This window comes from Ochotona curzoniae, unplaced genomic scaffold (assembly GCF_017591425.1).
Source record: "Ochotona curzoniae isolate NIBS_2020 unplaced genomic scaffold, NIBS_Ocur_1.0 contig_43, whole genome shotgun sequence".
Lineage (NCBI taxonomy): Eukaryota > Metazoa > Chordata > Mammalia > Lagomorpha > Ochotonidae > Ochotona > Ochotona curzoniae.
In genome coordinates, this window is record NW_024466218.1 from 39,306,210 (window position 1) to 39,322,296 (window position 16,087).

At 53.0% G+C, this 16,087-nt stretch overlaps 1 protein-coding gene across 4 annotated transcripts in view; it reads left to right on the forward strand.

The window, feature by feature from the left end:
* Positions 1-2,555: 2,555 nt before the first annotated feature.
* ATP9B (ATPase phospholipid transporting 9B (putative)) overlaps positions 2,556-16,087 on the forward strand; it is a 164,007-nt gene continuing 150,475 nt past the window's right edge. For all 4 annotated transcript variants that reach the window (XM_040985149.1, XM_040985150.1, XM_040985151.1 and 1 more), the window contains exon 1: positions 2,556-2,740. In XM_040985149.1, coding sequence (XP_040841083.1) covers positions 2,619-2,740 — 122 coding nt within the window. In that variant the 5' untranslated portion in view covers positions 2,556-2,618. The remainder of the gene's footprint in view (positions 2,741-16,087) is intronic.

Genomic DNA, 16,087 nt, shown 5'->3' on the forward strand with positions numbered 1-16,087 from the left:
ATTTTTCTTTATCTATTTTTATTGCAAAGTCAGACATACTGAGAAGAGAGACAGAAAGATCTTTCGCCTGCTGGTTCACTCCCCAAGTGGCCACAAGTGGCCTGAGCTGAGTTGATCCAAAGCCTGAAGTCTCTTTGGGGTCTCCCACAGGGGTGCAGGTCCCAAGGCTTTGGGTTGTCTTCAACTGCTTTCCTGGGCCACAAGCAGGGAGCTGGATGGGAAAGGGAGCAGCTGGGATATGAACCGGCGCCCACATGGGATCCTGGACATTAAGATGAGGATTTAGCCACTAGGCTTTTGCACAGGGCTCAAGAACCCTGATTCTACATGTGACGACTGGGAGAGGTTCAAACAGGCCTCAGGCTCCTCGACTCTCCAGGAGGCCCTGAATACCACTGACATCACAAGAGTACTGAGTACACAGTACTCTGTATAAAAACCTCAAATTGGGAGTCAGTGGAAACACAGCATGCTAATCCGCCACCTACAGTGCCTGCATCCCAGCTGCTCTGCTCCCCATCCGGCTCCCCGCTAATGGCCTGGGAAGGTGTTGCCAGCCGCATCTGTATGTACTGGCCACATGCCGTACCCAAAATGGCGCCGGCCGGAAAAGCCACACCTTGGTTCCTGATGGAGAGTTACATAGCTTTCGCGGTACTGCGCAGGCGCCTAGCGCATGTGCAGTGAGCTGAGGCGTGGCCGGCGCATGAACTCTGGGACTGACGAATCCAGTCGCCCAGGACCCTGCGTAATCATGACGCCGACCTATCATCGGCGGAGGCGGGGCCAGTCAGCACATAAGAGCAGACAGCCTGCCGGTGTCGGAGCCTTTCCTCCTCATCTTGGTGCGCGCAATAAAGATTACCGCAGAAGACTTCACTCGCGTCTGCCTCTTATCGCCGGACGATAAGAAACGTGGGCACGACAGGAAGGCAGTGGAGGACGGCCCAAGATCTTGGTCCCCTGCACCATGTAGGAGACCCAGAAGCTCTCGACTCCTGCCTGGCCCACCTGGCCCATCTGGCCCATCCAGGGAGTAAACCAGCAGACAAATCCTTGTTTTCCACATAAATAGCCCTTACAATCTGAATGCACAGGAGGTTTTGGATCACGAATTAGGAATAAGCATATTATCAGTGAGACCACCCAAGCCTCTGCCCCTAGCCGGGAATCAGTGCAGGAACTGGCCAGCCGTTTCCGGTGGGCTGAGATCCCCAATGGGGAAGGTCTTCCCACAGGTTCCGGGCCAAAGTCGAGCAAGGCAACCCCTAAAACCCCATCACCCCTCCAGAACACCCCTGCTCACTCTATTTTCTGGAGACACTGTTACCAGAAATGCCTGGTGGATGCTTTCCTCAGCTTAGTATAGAAATAAAAAGCTGGGAATCTGTTGCAGACAGGAAAGTTTATTTGTGAAGGCACCAGGTGGGCAGGGGAGAGGAAGCCGGGGGCTGGGGGGCCTATCGATTGGGGAGGAAGAGACACCAAAAGTTCCAGGAAGGACCTCGGGATTTTATGCATTCCCTGACCCCTGCTTGGTGGGCGGGAACCTACAGGTAAGATGCTCTCCACTGGCGGTCTCTTAATCAGCCAGGAAATGGGTGCCACCCACCTAGGTGTGGTGGAGACCTTAGCAGGCCTGGGTGGTCTCCATGCCATCTCTTGGATCCTTCTAGGCTTGTCTGCCTTCCTCCTTTCCTCGCTCAGCTGGTCACTTCGCAAGTAAAACTTCTCTGTAGCCATTTGCTAGCTTTTCATTTCTACAGAAAGCTGAGGAACGAACCCACCGAGCTTTGCTGGTAATACTTTCCCTGGCGCCCAACGGGGGGCGTGCAGACGCCTTCTGGTAGTTCAACCAAGGCCCCGTGGCCCCACTTAGCCGAGAGCGGACTTGGCAAGGTCACCCACCGACCGCAGCCCAGCTCCAAGGGGGATCGTGTTTTTGGGCGTGTGGTTAGGAAGGGCAGCTGTCTGGGAGAGCAGACCGAGCCCCGACTTGCTGTCGGACAGAAGCCAGAACTCCGAGGGACTGCCCAGGTGGACGCCGAGGCCGGCCGGCCAACAGCACGCCAGGGCAGGTGGAGCGTCTCCCGGTTCATTCCACCACCCAGAGCCAGCGGGCGCGGGCGGCCGAGCTAGGACGCCGACCCGGAGGGCTTCGAGGCGGGCCTGGGGCCAGGGGCAGCGCGGGCAGGGCCGCCCGGTCGCACTCGGGGTGGCCGCCAGCCTCGCCGCCTCGCCTTCGCCCCAGGCGCTGCCCGACGGGGCGCGGCGCCCCGGAAGTCAGTCGCTCACGCGTGCGCAATGCCGCCACCGGAGGCAGGGCCCGGCAGAGCCACGCCCCTCGCTCCGGGGTCCCAAGGGCCGGACGCGAGGCGGGGCGGGACCTCTGAACGTCACGCCCCCGCGTCGGGCTCACCTCCAACCGGCGTGCGTCGGGGGCGTGGCCTGTGTGCGCCACGCCCTCCGCCGCGCCTCCACTGCTCGGTGGCGTCATCGGGCGGCGACGCACTGGGGGCGGGACGGGGCGCGGGCGGCTAACTGGCCCAGTTGGAGTTGAGGGTCCGTCGGGGAGGACGCGGCCGGTGCTCGGGTGTGAGGCTGCCGGGCGGCCGGACATGGCAGACCAGATTCCTCTGTACCCGGTGCGCAACGCCGCTGGGGCGGGCGCCCCCAACCGCAGACGCGCGGCCTACTACAGCGCGGCGGGGCCCGGGCCGGGGGCCGACCGGCGCGGCAGGTAACGGCGGCGACCGGTCCCGTCCCCCAAGCTCCGGGGTCCCCGCCGATGAGGCTGGGCGGGCGTGGGGGCACGGGCGGCCGGCGCCGGGGCTTCGTGGGCGCTGCCGTCGGTCCTGATGAGGGTGTGGTGGACAACACCTGATCGGGGCCCCAGACTCGTCCGCTGTGGGGACGTGTAACCGTGTGACCCCAGGATCGTCCGTCATGGGGACGACGTGTGACCGTGTGACCCCAGGACCATCCCCCGATTGGGACGTGTGACCCCAGGTCCGTCCTTCATAGGGACGTGTGACCGTGTGATTCCAGGACCGTCCGCCGTGGGGACGTGACCGTGTGACCCCAGGACTGTCTGCCGATGGGGATGTGTGACCCCAGGATCGACCGTCTGTCTTGGGGACGTGTGTCCATGTGACCCCCAGGACTGTTCGTCATGGGCACGTGTGACCCCAGGACCGTCCGTCATGGGGACGACATGTGACCGTTTGTCCCCAGGACCGTCCGCCGATGGGGACATGTGACCCCGGGACCGTCTGTCTTGGGGACTTGTGACTGTGTGACCCCAGGACCATCCTTCATGGGGACTTGTGACTCCCAGGACCGTCTGCTGGCGGGGGGGCATGTGACTCCCAAGACTGTCCATCTTGGGGACGTGCGACCCTCAGGACTGTCATTGCGGACGTGTGACACCCCTCTAGGAGTGTCCACCGGCTGGGACATGTCACCTCAGTACCGTCTGCTGGTGGGGGATATGTGACCCCCAGTACAGTTGTCAGCAGGGGGCATGTAAGCCCCAGGACTGTCCCTCACAGCCATGTGTTTGTAGGGATGGCTGTGGAAATCCGTCCAGGTGACTTCAACCCATGGCCTTAGGTGGCTGAATGGTTGAGTTAAAAGGCAGATCTTTGATTTGAAATGGAGATCTCAATCCCTGGGAAGACACTTCCCGAAGTTTACTAAATGTTCACCCTCGGCTGAAGACTCAGTACGCTGAGCCATGCATGAGCCTTCTGTCGGGGATGCAGTGACAGACCTTGGGTGTGTGTTACAGCCTTGCCAGCTGGGGCTGGTCTTGGCTCGTCTGCTTCCCCCCGCAGCTGCTGCACCGGTCTGGTGGCTGGTGTGAAGTGGACTCCACAGCTGTCTGTGAGAGCAGCCGCACTGCAAATTCTCAGTGGTCACCTCTAGGTGACGGCTGGTTAGTCATGGAGCACCTGTTTCTAAGCCAGAGCCCACCAGAGTTTGAATCCATCTGTGCTTGCTTTATATACGTCGAAGCTTTCTAACCTGTGTGGACACGCTGGATTGTCCACCCCGTCTTTTATTTTAAAAAAGGTTTGTTTTATTCATTTGAAAGGCAGAGCCAGAGAGGCCTAGAGAAAGAGATCTTCCATCCACTCATGACTCCCTAGGTGGTCACAAGGGCACAGGAGCCAGGAGTCTTCCCCTGGGTCTCCCAGGTGGGTGCAGGGTCTCAAGAACTTGGGTCATACACCACTGTCCCAGCTGGATAGGATATAGTGCTGCAGGCAGAGGCTTAATGTACTATGCCACAGGACCTGCCTTAGGCTGTCCTTTAAATTGCTGTTGGTCTTTAAAGTGACCGTGCTCTCCTGGTCAGGGTTTGCATGATGTTAGCTTTCCACCTACCTGTGTGGATTCCAAGTGAAGGAATGTTGACAGATTTGTGTTTTCATCCATTGCCTACATATTTTGATTGCCATGTTTGGTCCATTTGTATATTTTTTAAAGATTTATTTTTCTTTATTGGAAAGTCAGGTATACAGAGAGGAAGATCTTTCATCCTGATGGTTTACTCCCCAAGTGGCTGCAACAGCTAGAGCTGAGCCGATCCGAAGCCAGGAGCCCGGAGCCTCCTCCGGGTTTCCCACGCGGGTGCAGGGTCCCAAGGCTTTGGGCCATCCTTGACTGCTTTCCCAGGCCACAAGCAGGGAGCTGGATGGGAAGTGGGGCCGCCGGGATTAGAACTGGCACCCATATGGGATCCTGGCACGTTCAAGGCGAGGCCTCTAGGCACTAGGCCACGCCACCAGGCCGGTCCATTTATATTTAGGTAATTATTGAGACGTTGCTACTTAAGCATACCATTCTTCATGTTTCTGTCCCTTGGTGAGGTTTCATTGAGTGATTTCCTGTTGTGTCCGTGGTTTCAGCAGTCTCCTCTGTCACCAGGTATGTGGTTTCAGGTGTCTCCTGTGTGTCACCGTTGGTGTACTGTGGTGTACAGGTGTGTTGCATTTCAGCCCTCAGTATCAGATTGTACTGTGTGTTTTAGGCACATAGGTGCTGGATAGCGCATAGAACTGTCTGTGGTTTGTATCCACAGTTCTCCCCTTTATTTTCCTTCCGTCCTCATGGTGTCTATTATTTATATCTATTAAAACTTCTTGCTATAACCAATCCTTCAATTCCTTTCATCTGAAAATGTATTATTTCCCCTTAAATACCAGTGGCTATGTACTGCTGACTGACATGTGTTAGCTCTGCTTGCACCTGGTACCTGTGGGGACCTGCCTTCACTCGGCTTCTGTCTCTCACATGTCCTTTCTGTCTCTCACACGTGTCCTTTATTGTCTCACATGTGTCCTGTGTCTCACACGTGTCCTTTCTGTGTCTCACACGTGTCATTTCTGTGTCTCACATGTGTCCTTTCTGTGTCTCACATGTTGTCCTTTCTGTGTCTCACATGTTGTCCTTTCTGTGCCTCTCACATGTGTCCTTTCTTTGCCTCTCACATGTGTCCTTTCTGTGTCTCACACGTGTCCTTTCTGTGTCTCACACGTGTCCTTTCTGTGTCTCACACTTGTCCTTTCTGTGTCTCACACGTGTCCTTTCTGTGTCTCACACGTGTCCTTTCTGTGTCTCACATGTGTCCTTTCTGTGTCTCACATGTTGTCCTTTCTGTGTCTCACACACGTGTCCTTTCTGTGTCTCACACTTGTCCTTTCTGTGTCTCACACACGTGTCCTTTCTGTGTCTCACATGTGTCCTTTCTGTGTCTCACACTTGTCCTTTTTTGCCTCTCACACATGTCCTTTCTGTGCCTCTCACATGTGTCCTTTCTGAGTCACACGTGTCCTTTCTGTGTCTCACATGTGTCCTTTCTGTGTCTCACACACGTGTCCTTTCTGTGTCTCACATGTCCTTTCTGTGTCTCACATGTGTCCTTTCTGTGTCTCACACGTGTCCTTTTTGCCTCTCACACGTGTCCTTTCTGTGCCTCTCACATGTGTCCTGAGTCACACGTGTCCTTTCTGTGTCTCACATGTGTCCTTTCTGTGTCTCACACTTGTCCTTTCTGTGCCTCTCACACGTGTCCTTTCTGTGCCTCACACGTGTCCTTTCTGTGTCTCACACGTGTCCTTTCTGTGTCTCACATGTGTCCTTTCTGTGTCTCACACGTGTCATTTCTGTGTCTCACACGTGTCCTTTCTGTGTCTCACATGTGTCCTTTCTGTGTCTCACATGTTGTCCTTTCTGTGTCTCACACATGTCATTTCTGTGTCTCACACTTGTCCTTTCTGTGTCTCACACACGTGTCCTTTCTGTGTCTCACACGTGTCCTTTCTGTGTCTCACACTTGTCCTTTCTGTGCCTCTCACACGTGTCCTTTCTGTGTCTCACACGTGTCCTTTCTGTGTCTCAAACGTGTCCTTTCTGTGTGTCACACTTGTCCTTTCTGTGTCTCACATGTGTCCTTTCTGTGTCTCACACGTGTCTTTTATGTCTCTCTGCTCTCTAGTGTCCAATTTGTTTGGTCTGCAGAGTTTACTTATGATGTGTCTTTGTTTAGATTTTGTGTTTTTGGCTTTTGTTGTTTGTCTCTTGCCAGCTTTGTGGTGGTGTTTGCTGTTATTCCTAGAGCTGTGTGATTGCTGAAATCCCCATGTTCTGTTGTCTGTTTGATTTGCAGATGTATGAAAGTTGAATCTTATGCTTGTAACTTCCACAAACTGCTGTGCAGTATTGGGCTCTTTTCTCTGTTCTTACTTTATAGTTCAGCTTCTCTCTCTCTTTTAAAGATTTATTTCTTTTTATTGAAAAGGCAGATATACAGAGAGGAGCAGAGACAGAGAGGAAGATCTTCCGTCTGAGGATTCACTCCCCAAGTGGCTGCAAAGGCTGGAGCTGAGCCAATCCAAAGCCGGGAGCTAGGAGATCTGGGTATCCCACGCGGGTGCAGGGTCCCAAGGCTTTGGGCCATCCTCCACTGCTTTCCCATGCTGCAGGTAGGGAGCTGGATGGGAAGCAGGGCCACTGGGATTAGAACCAGTGCCCATATGGGATCCTGAAGCATTCAAGGCAAGGACTCTAGCCACTACACTATTGTGCCAGGCTCATTTCTCTCTCTCTCTCTCTTTTTTAAAGGTTTATTCTTTTGAAAGGCGACTTATAGGGAGACACACACAGATAGAAATAGTCCATCTGTAGGTTCACTCCCTAAATGGCTGCAGTGGCCAGAGCTGGCTGTTCCAAAGCCAGGAGCCAGGAGCTTCTTCCTGGTGTCCCCTGTTGGTGCAGGGGCCCATGGACTTGGGTCATCCCCTGCTGCCTTTACAGGTGCATTGGTAGGGAGCTGCGTTGGAAGTGGAGCAGGTGGGATGGAAGTGGAGCAGGTGGGACTGGAACCAGCACCCACAGCAACTAGCCTCATTTTGTCTTTCTGTACCTGTTCAGTCTACTGTGGGTCTGACCAATGGGGTTTCGTTTCTATTACTACATGTTTTTATTTTATAATTTGTTCGAAGAATATTTTAGTTGATGGTTGAAGTGTTCTCTTGTGTGCTGCTTTAGGGTGCTGTGTCTAAGTACCCCAGTGCTGGTGCTGGTTCTAATTCTGACTGACTGTGAGGGATTGTTCTGATTATCTTCCGGGTGTTTTGCAGATTCTCTCAGGAGAGTACATTTTTTTTTCATATGTTACTTGTCATGTGGCCACCTGTTTCTCTTTAGGCTTAGATGCTGGCCTGTAGTTGTGGGCAGTGGTGCTGCCCTGTGTGCTTGCGGTGACCCCTCCTGGTCCCTGCTGGTGCTTGTGAGCTGGATGGGGTGAGGTGTTCCAAGTCCTGCAACTCCCACTAAGAGACAAAAGCAGGCCCTGGGATAAAGAGGCTTCTTGGGAGGGATTCACCTGTGGGCACCGGCCCTCCTGGTGTCTGGGTGGGAGAGGGGCCTTTCCCTCCTGCTGCCACCTGAGTGCTTGGGGCTCCAGGTGAGGGAGAGGAGCCCTGGACCATGGATGGGGTGAGGCGCCCGTGTTCACATGGCTGTCTTAGCTGGAGAGCCATGAGTGGTGGATGGGGTGAGCCACCCATGTTCACATGGCTGTCGTGGGGGAGAGGAGCTGGGGTTTGCTGGGGCAGCCAGTGGCTATAGCTGGCTTCCCTGCTCTCCTGATGGAGGACAGCAGTCTCCTGTTAGGGAAGGCCACACTCTCCCTCCTGGCTCCTGTCTGGGGATGGGTGATGGGTGAGCCTTCAGTTGCTGGGTGACCGGCTCAGGAACTTAGGTGGGGAGCATTGTCCTATCGTGTTTCCCCTGACCATCTCTGATGCCGGTCACCTTCCTTTCATGGCTGCCCTCTCCCACCCTTCTGGATGCCCCTTGGTTAGCTCTTGTTTTATCTCCAGAGTTTGTAGTTGGATGCGTTGGAGGGAAGCAGGAAGCAGTGAAAATTTGCCATTTTTTAAAGATTTGCTTATTTTTTTTTTTTACAAAGTCAGATATACAGAGAAGAGGAGAGACAGAGAGGGAGATCTTCTGTCCGATGATTCACTCCCCAAGTGACCGCAACGGCCGGCGCTTTGCTGATCCGAAGCCGGGAACCAGGAACCTCCTCCAGATCTCCCATGCGGGTGTAGGGTCCCAAAGCTTTGGGCCATCCTTGACTGCTTTCCTGGGCCACAAGCAGGGAGCTGGATGGGAAGTGGAGGAACTGAGATTAGAACTGGCGCCTATATGGGATCCCAGTGCGTTGAAGGTGAGGACTTTAGCTGCTAGGCCACGCCGTGAGGCCCCATATTCTTATTCTTAAAGACTTATTTCTTTTAATTGGAAAGGCAGATATACACGGAGAGGGAGAAGCACAGAGAGAGATCTTCCATCTGCTGGTTCACTCCCTAGTGGTCACACCAGCCAGAGCTGAGCTGATCTGAAAACAGAGCCAAGAGCTTCCAGGTCTCCCATGCGGGTGCAGAGACGCAAGCCTTTGGCTGGTCCTCCTCTGCTTTCCCAGACTACAGGCAGGGAGCTGGATGGGAAGTGGAGCAGCTGGGTCATGAACAGGTTCCCAAATGTAATGTCAGCACTCAGGTGGAGAATTAAGTAGTTGAGCCATCACTCCAGTTTTCTCCATGTAACTTTTGAGATTGGTTTGCTTCTGTCATGGTGGCACTTGTGTATGCACATACACTACGTGGTTAGCAGGTAGCAGCAGGTGTGTGGTGAGGTGCTGTGACGTCATGCGTCCTTCCTTTCCCTCCCAGCCGTTCACTGCAGAAGGAGTTCTTGGGACGCTGCCAGCTGCTTCCTGTGACATTACCAGTCCCCGCGTGGCAACTGGTGTCACGTGCCACAGTGGCTACCCTTTCACATCCCTTTCTCTGTCTTGTTGGCACTGTAATTCTCTTCTGAACTTACATGTAAACTATACATGTAGAGGCATGGGGATATAGTCCTTACAATCTGAGCCACGTATTAGACATTTTTATGCTTTTTGTCATAGCTCTCAAACATTATTTAGGAACTTTGGAAAGAAAGCCTGTTGTATTGACTCATATATTTTGTCCTTTCTGTTATCTTATTTCTCGATGTCCCCACGTTCCTTATTTTTGTGCTGCTTCCTAACTCCTCTCGTCATTCTGTTAGGGTCAGCCTGAGGAAATAGACACTCTGTTCCTGTCACCGGAAAGGCTCGTGTTGCCAGCAACAGCAGCCGGGCCCTGTTCCTGTGGTCTGCTTCCCTCAGTGTGGTGTAAAATCCAGAGATGAAGAGTTGACACGTCTAAGGAAAACTGGGCAGCAGAAGCTCAGTGTCCAGGAAATGCTGTCCCGAGGGCTGTGGTGAATGCACTGCAGTCCCTCTGTGTCAGTGTGGTCTGTGGGGCCTCGGTGTCCTGTGCATCAAGGCTGCTATCTGTCTGTCTGTGCTCCATGTGGCCTCCGTGTCCCGTGCATCATGTCTGTCTGCCTGTCTGTGCTCCATGTGGCCTCCGTGTCCCGTGCATCATGTCTGCTGTCTGTGTGTGTGCTCTGTGTGACCTCCGCGTCCCTTGGGTCATGTCTGCTCTGCTGCTGCCTTGGTTGTTGCCCTGACATAGTGTTGACTGTCACAGTCTTGGCGCTTGTGTTGAAGGAGCTGTTTTTTAGTCATGGCCCTGAAGCTCAGGAGTGATGATGCTGGCAGTGTCATGTCAGCATATTGTTATATACTTGTCCTATTTTATTGCTACCTGAGCCCAATTTGTAAATCAAATATAGGAATAAAGATACGCTGTTTGGTTGGATTTGTGTTTCAGGGGTATGTGTGGCAGGAATAGGGCCCTGCCATCTGGAATTTGGGCATGCAAGTTATTTGCGGCTTCCATGGTCCTGATGGAAGGTTAGTGCGGATGAGCTGTCTCTTCGCTTGTTGCCCCCAGGCTTCTGTCTTCCGTTTTCAGTCCCTTGATTATTGTGGTCTTGGTGTGGATTGCTTCATATTCATCCTGTCTGTGGTTTGCATAGCTTCTTGAATCTGTAAGTTTGCCTTTTGTCAAATTTGCATGTTTCCAGACACTACTGGAATTCTTTTTTTTTTTAATTTATTTTTTTTAAAGATTTATTTATTTATTGAAAAGTGAGATATACAGAGAGGAGGAGAGACAGAGAGGAATACCTTCCGTCCGATGATTCACTCCCCAAGTGAGTGCAACGGCTGATGCTATGCTGGTCCGAAGCCAGGATCCAGGAACTTCTTCCGGGTCTCCTACGTGGGTGCAGGGTCCCAAAGCTTTGGGCCGTACTTGACTGCTTTCCCGGGCCACAAGCAGGGAGCTGAATGGGAAGTTGAGCTGCCGGTATTAGAGCCGGCGCCCATATGGGATCCTGGCGTGTACAAGGCGAAGACCTTTGCTGCTAGGCCACGCCGCCAGGCCCTTTTTTTTTTTTTTTAATTTTAAAATAAAGATTCCATGGTTGATCAGGGTGGGAACGATTGAGGTTTAGTGAAAATTGGGTGAACTCATTGCTTCCAAATTTGCTGTTTCTTTTTGTTATTCCTGGGTGAAGGGGACAGACAAAGGGGGAAACCGCTTATGACTTTCCACGGGCCCCGGTACCAGGGATGAGGAACTGCCGCCTCAGATCAACCCCGAGTCTCCGTGTGCACATATTCCAAGGGTTCTGTTCAAGTGGTTTGGATAGTTCTGCAATGCTGCTGATTTCACAGATCCGAGGATGACTTCACCCTCAGTGTCCAGTGGCTCATTTCACTGACATTTTTTGCTGTCACCGTTTGTGTGAGGCAGTTGTCCAGTTTGTTCTGTTCTCCTTTTTCTGCTACAGTACCAAATGTGCTGCCGTGTTCGTTCTCTTTCTGTAACAGGGCCTGTGTCCGCTGCTCCACCTTTTTCATTAAGTAGAACATGTTCTTGCAGGCAAGTCCAAGTACCCGGGCCAGGCATCCCAAGCATCGCCAGCTCCCCCACCCTTGGGGCTCACAGAACTGACACCCACCTAGTATGTGGGCCCTGGGACCCAGGCCAGGAGACCCAACCCCGTCATATTCTCCATCCCCGGGGTTCACAAAAAACCATACACACCTAGAAGGCGGCCCCCAGAATCTGGGCCAAGTGACCCAAACCCCACCAGTTCCCCCATCCCAGAGTTCAGGAACCCAGCTCCCACTACACAGGGGGCCCCCAGGACATGAGCCAAGGTACCCAAACCCTGTCAGATCCCCTGTACCTGGGGCTCACATACCCGGCCCCTGCTGGGCCCAGGCTGGCATGACTCACCTCACCTTAGCATCCACAATCTTATTGTGCAGCCTGGCCTAGTCTAATCTGCCCCCTGTTCCAGCTCCTGCTGGTGGGTGCTGCAGCCTATCCCAGCCCAGCCTGATTGGTGCCTGGCCCTAATGTGAACTAGCCCAAACTGGTTCCTCCTGCCCTGGTTCTCAGATCTGCCAGTGCGTGTTCTGCGCTGGCCCAGACTGGTCTGTCCCCAGACCTGACCCACATGTATGCCAACAGGTACTGTAACCTGGCATGGTCTGGGTTGCTCCTTGCCTTGCTTCTTGGGATCACATGCAGAGACTACATCCCAATGAAGGAGTTTCCCAAGCTCCTCTGTTGAGTCTCCTCCCAGTGGCAGTTCACACACACCAGAGGGTCGTTGGTCCAGGTTTACTTTGTCCACCTTCTGTCCTGACAAGAACAGTGACCTTGTTCAACCGGCCACATTTGTTCTGGTTCTTGTTGTTGAATGTTGCAGCCCAGTGATACCTGGTCCATGCCTAGACACAGCTTTCAGGTAGTTCAGTGGGAGTCAAGACCTAGCCTGGCCTGTTCTACACCCAGCCTGGCTCTCAGGAGTACCAGGGGGCTGGAGTTAAACCCAATCTGTCACTCCACCATCCCAGTGCACACCTGTGCCGGTGCAGTCTGTAGCCATGTACAGCCATGCCTCCTGCACCCAGTCCTACTCTCTTTCTCACCAGTGGAACCCCAACCCAGCAAGGCCTGACCCCATCCTCAATTCTTGGAGGAGCCAGCAGAGATTCCAGTTGCACAGGGGTGAGCCCACACTGCCCCCACAGACGCTGCTATCATATTGACTTATCTCTTGTTCTCCCCTCCAAACCACTTTGGTATGGGTCCCATACATACATACACATGCTATGGACGTATCAATAGAGTCCCTCAGCTGTAGTTCCTAACCTGGGCATAAAAACCACAGGTCATCTCTCACTACCACCTGTGTGATCCCATCTTCCCCCTGTAAATCAAGACCCTCCAACCATGAGGGTGTGGGGCGGCCTGAGGGCCTCAAGGCAGGGGGTATTGAAGGCCTGCCACAAGCCCCCATACTCCAGTGTAGCCACACAGCCTGGCTACAGGCACTTGTGTGAGTCAAAAAACCTAACCTCCACCTAGGATGGGGTGATCCTGGAAGCCACCGAGCCTTGCTCCCCACTGGGAGCCAGTGTGCTCAGCTGTACATACCTGTACTGGCCACTGTTGGAATCCTTACTGAGCTTCACCCTGGCTTGGCTCTGTTGTCCTGTAAGGTCTTCCGTGGTCCTGGAGGGGCCTTCATTTCTGCTGATTGAAGTGTGTTCCTGTACAGAGGAGGCTGTCTCTGCTGCCCTGTCTTCTAGTCACATACTGGTCCCCCTCAGCCTCCTCCTCCTTCCCTCTACTCTGGCTTTGCTTCCTCCATTCTGTTGTTGGCAAGCCTATCCATACCTTTTAAGATTTTATTTTAGAGGCAAAGTGACAGAGAAAGGGAGCACAGAGAGAGATCTTCCAGCCATTGGTTCACTCACACTGTTGCTGCAGCGTCCAGGGCCGGGCCAGGCCGAGGGCAGGAGCCCGGGGCTCTGTCTTGGTCTCCGAGAGGGTGGCAGAGATCCATGGACTCAAGCTGTCTTCTGCCTCCCCAGGTACACCACGATGCGGTCCTGTATTTCATGTTTTCATGTCAACATCTTCAGTTGATTCTGCTTCGTTTGTTGCAGTTGCAGATCTTGGTCTGATAATTTCAGCATTGCAGTAATTCTGATGTGACATCTACTGATGCTGCTGTTCACTGAGCTGTTTTTGGGTCTTGCTCTTCCAAATGTTTTGTCTTCTGGACAAGTTGCCTATTGTGAAGCCCTGAATGCTGTGTGAACCTTCTATCTCACTAACCCTCTTCTGAGACCATGTTGGGGGACCCTGCCTTGGCATTGCCAGCTGGGGGTGAAGAGCCAGGTTTCCTCCAGATCCTGTGCACCGCTTAGTAAACTGGGCAGACCATGGTGCTGTGTCATCAAGTTGCGTCATTTTCTAGTGGGAGTACGACAGCCGTCGGCAGGCTGCAGGATCGGTAGGGAGGTGGCTCCGAAGTGCCCATCTGTACTTGGCTCACGCACACGTCTCTAGCCTCTGTGAGTAAATCACCTCTTGTGCATGGCCTGGCAGGGTACCTTCCTTGTCATGGGCAGGATACTGTGTCACCTCGCCACGCAGTGTGAGTCCCTGACAGAATGAGACCGTCACAGGTCACAGTCATTTGCTTTGGAGCGAGAGTGAGGCCGCAGCATCCCTGCACCCATAGGGGCTGCCAAGGGGCGGGGAGCACCCACCCCAGACTCCTCTCACCATCTGGGCCATGGTAGGGCGCTTTCTAGGTTAGAGCAGGGCCAGGAAGCCCAGTGGGGAATGACTGCTGTCCAGAAGCTTCTGTTGCCTGTGCTGTGCCTGGGCCAGGCTATTCTGTCCGTGCTGCACTTTTATGGCTCCTGGACTCCAGTGTTGCTAACTCCCCACGCATCTGCACCCCTGGGGCCAGGTGAGGCCGGACCAGGAGCCAGAATCCCAGCCCATGTCTCCATGTGCATGGCAGGACTCGGCTAAGGCCGTGGTGCACGTCAGCGAGCTGAAGACTGTTTTTCATATTTTGAAACTGTAAAGTACATAGTTTTATATGAAAATTATGATTTTTATATTTCTGTTTTGGGGAAGTACATGCTATGTAATACAAGTAAATGTTAGACAGTGTATTGTTTTCTGTTTTCTGTCATGGTGCCTCCCTGTCCACACTGCAGTTGGGAGTTGCGTACTAGTCAGCACCTAGTGGGCTTTGAAGGCCTTTTCTTTGGTCATATGGAAGTGATGTTTTGTTCTGCTGTGCACAAGGAGTTGTGAATTTTAGAAGGACTTATTTATTTGAAAGAGTTAATGGATGGGAGACAGTGCCACAGCGGCCAAGGTTGGAGCTGGCTGGAGCTGTGAACTTGCTCTGGGCCTCCCTGTGGGTGCTTTCCCAGGTTTTTAGCAGGGAGATGGGTCAGAAACGGAGCACAGGCTGGGTACACAACTGGCACCCATGGGGGTGTCAGCTGCCAGTGGCAGCTCTACCTGCTATGTTATAGTACTGGCTGCTGAAGTGAAATTAGTTCGTTATAATTATGCCGATTTAGGTACATGCTTAAAAGACAGTATTGGTAAATTGTGAGCAGCTGCATGCCAGGTCTTGTCCCTGAGTTTGTGTTGTGTAAAGTGCGGGTGTGACTGGTGTACCATCCATGTCCGTCGGGGTGGGGGAAGGGGAGAAGGGCCGAGAGGTGTGTGCCGGACCCACAGCTCCGGTCAGGACGAGGCAGTGGTTGCAGCTTCACACTGGGTATTTGCTCAAGTGATGCTGTTAGTCACCTTATCTTTGCAGTGGAACGAATTATGGGTGATGTTGGTCGTATTCCTCGGTTTATTCCTGTCTGTCGGCGCCTTTGCTGTGCCTTCTCTAGCTGTGTGGCTGGTGGCCCTGCCTAGAGGCACTTGTCATAAACTACAGTGTTTAAAAAGCCACTCGTGCTGAGAGCAGATGGCTATTGTCTCATTATCTGTAAAATATTAGTGTTTGTAAGTGGAAGCAGTACAAGTTTTAAAAATGCTCATTTGTTTATTTTGAGAGTCTACAATTTTTTTAAAATTTTGCAATTATACTGATGACCTCATGAATATTTCACTAGTTGTAAAAACACAACTTCTCCTTTGCTGTGATTGTTCGTGATGGGAAGGCTTATTTATTTATTTATTTATTTATTTATTTTTCATTTGAGGGTCAATGGGAAGAGACAGAAAGGTAGCTCTCATTTGCTGGCTAACTCCCCTGGGGCCGGGCGAGGCCGGACCAGCAGCCCACGTCTCCGTATGGATGGCAGGACTCGGCTGAGGCCTTGGTGTGCGTCAGCGAGCAGAGGTAGGAGTTGAGCCCAGGCACCCAGTGTGGATTGGGACTTCCCCAGCATCTAGCCTGAGAAGCTTTTTATTTTTTTTTAAGGTGTAGAATGATTTAAAAAACACAACACAGTATTTATTTATTTATTTGAGAGACAGATCACTTCTTGGCCTTTTGGCCAAGATCAAGTGTGGTATTTGGAGACAGAGCCGCAGCGTGGAATAGGCTGGGAGCAGGGGGAGGTGGATTCCGATCTGTTGTTTCCTGGCTCACTTCTCCAGGGGCCCTGGTAGCCAGGTTGCACCCAGGGGCAGGCGCTCCCACTGGGTCTGCACGTGAGTGGCAGTGGTCCCAGTGCCTGCTGCTGCCCAGGAGCTGACTCAGGGGGGGCAGGCAGGTCTTG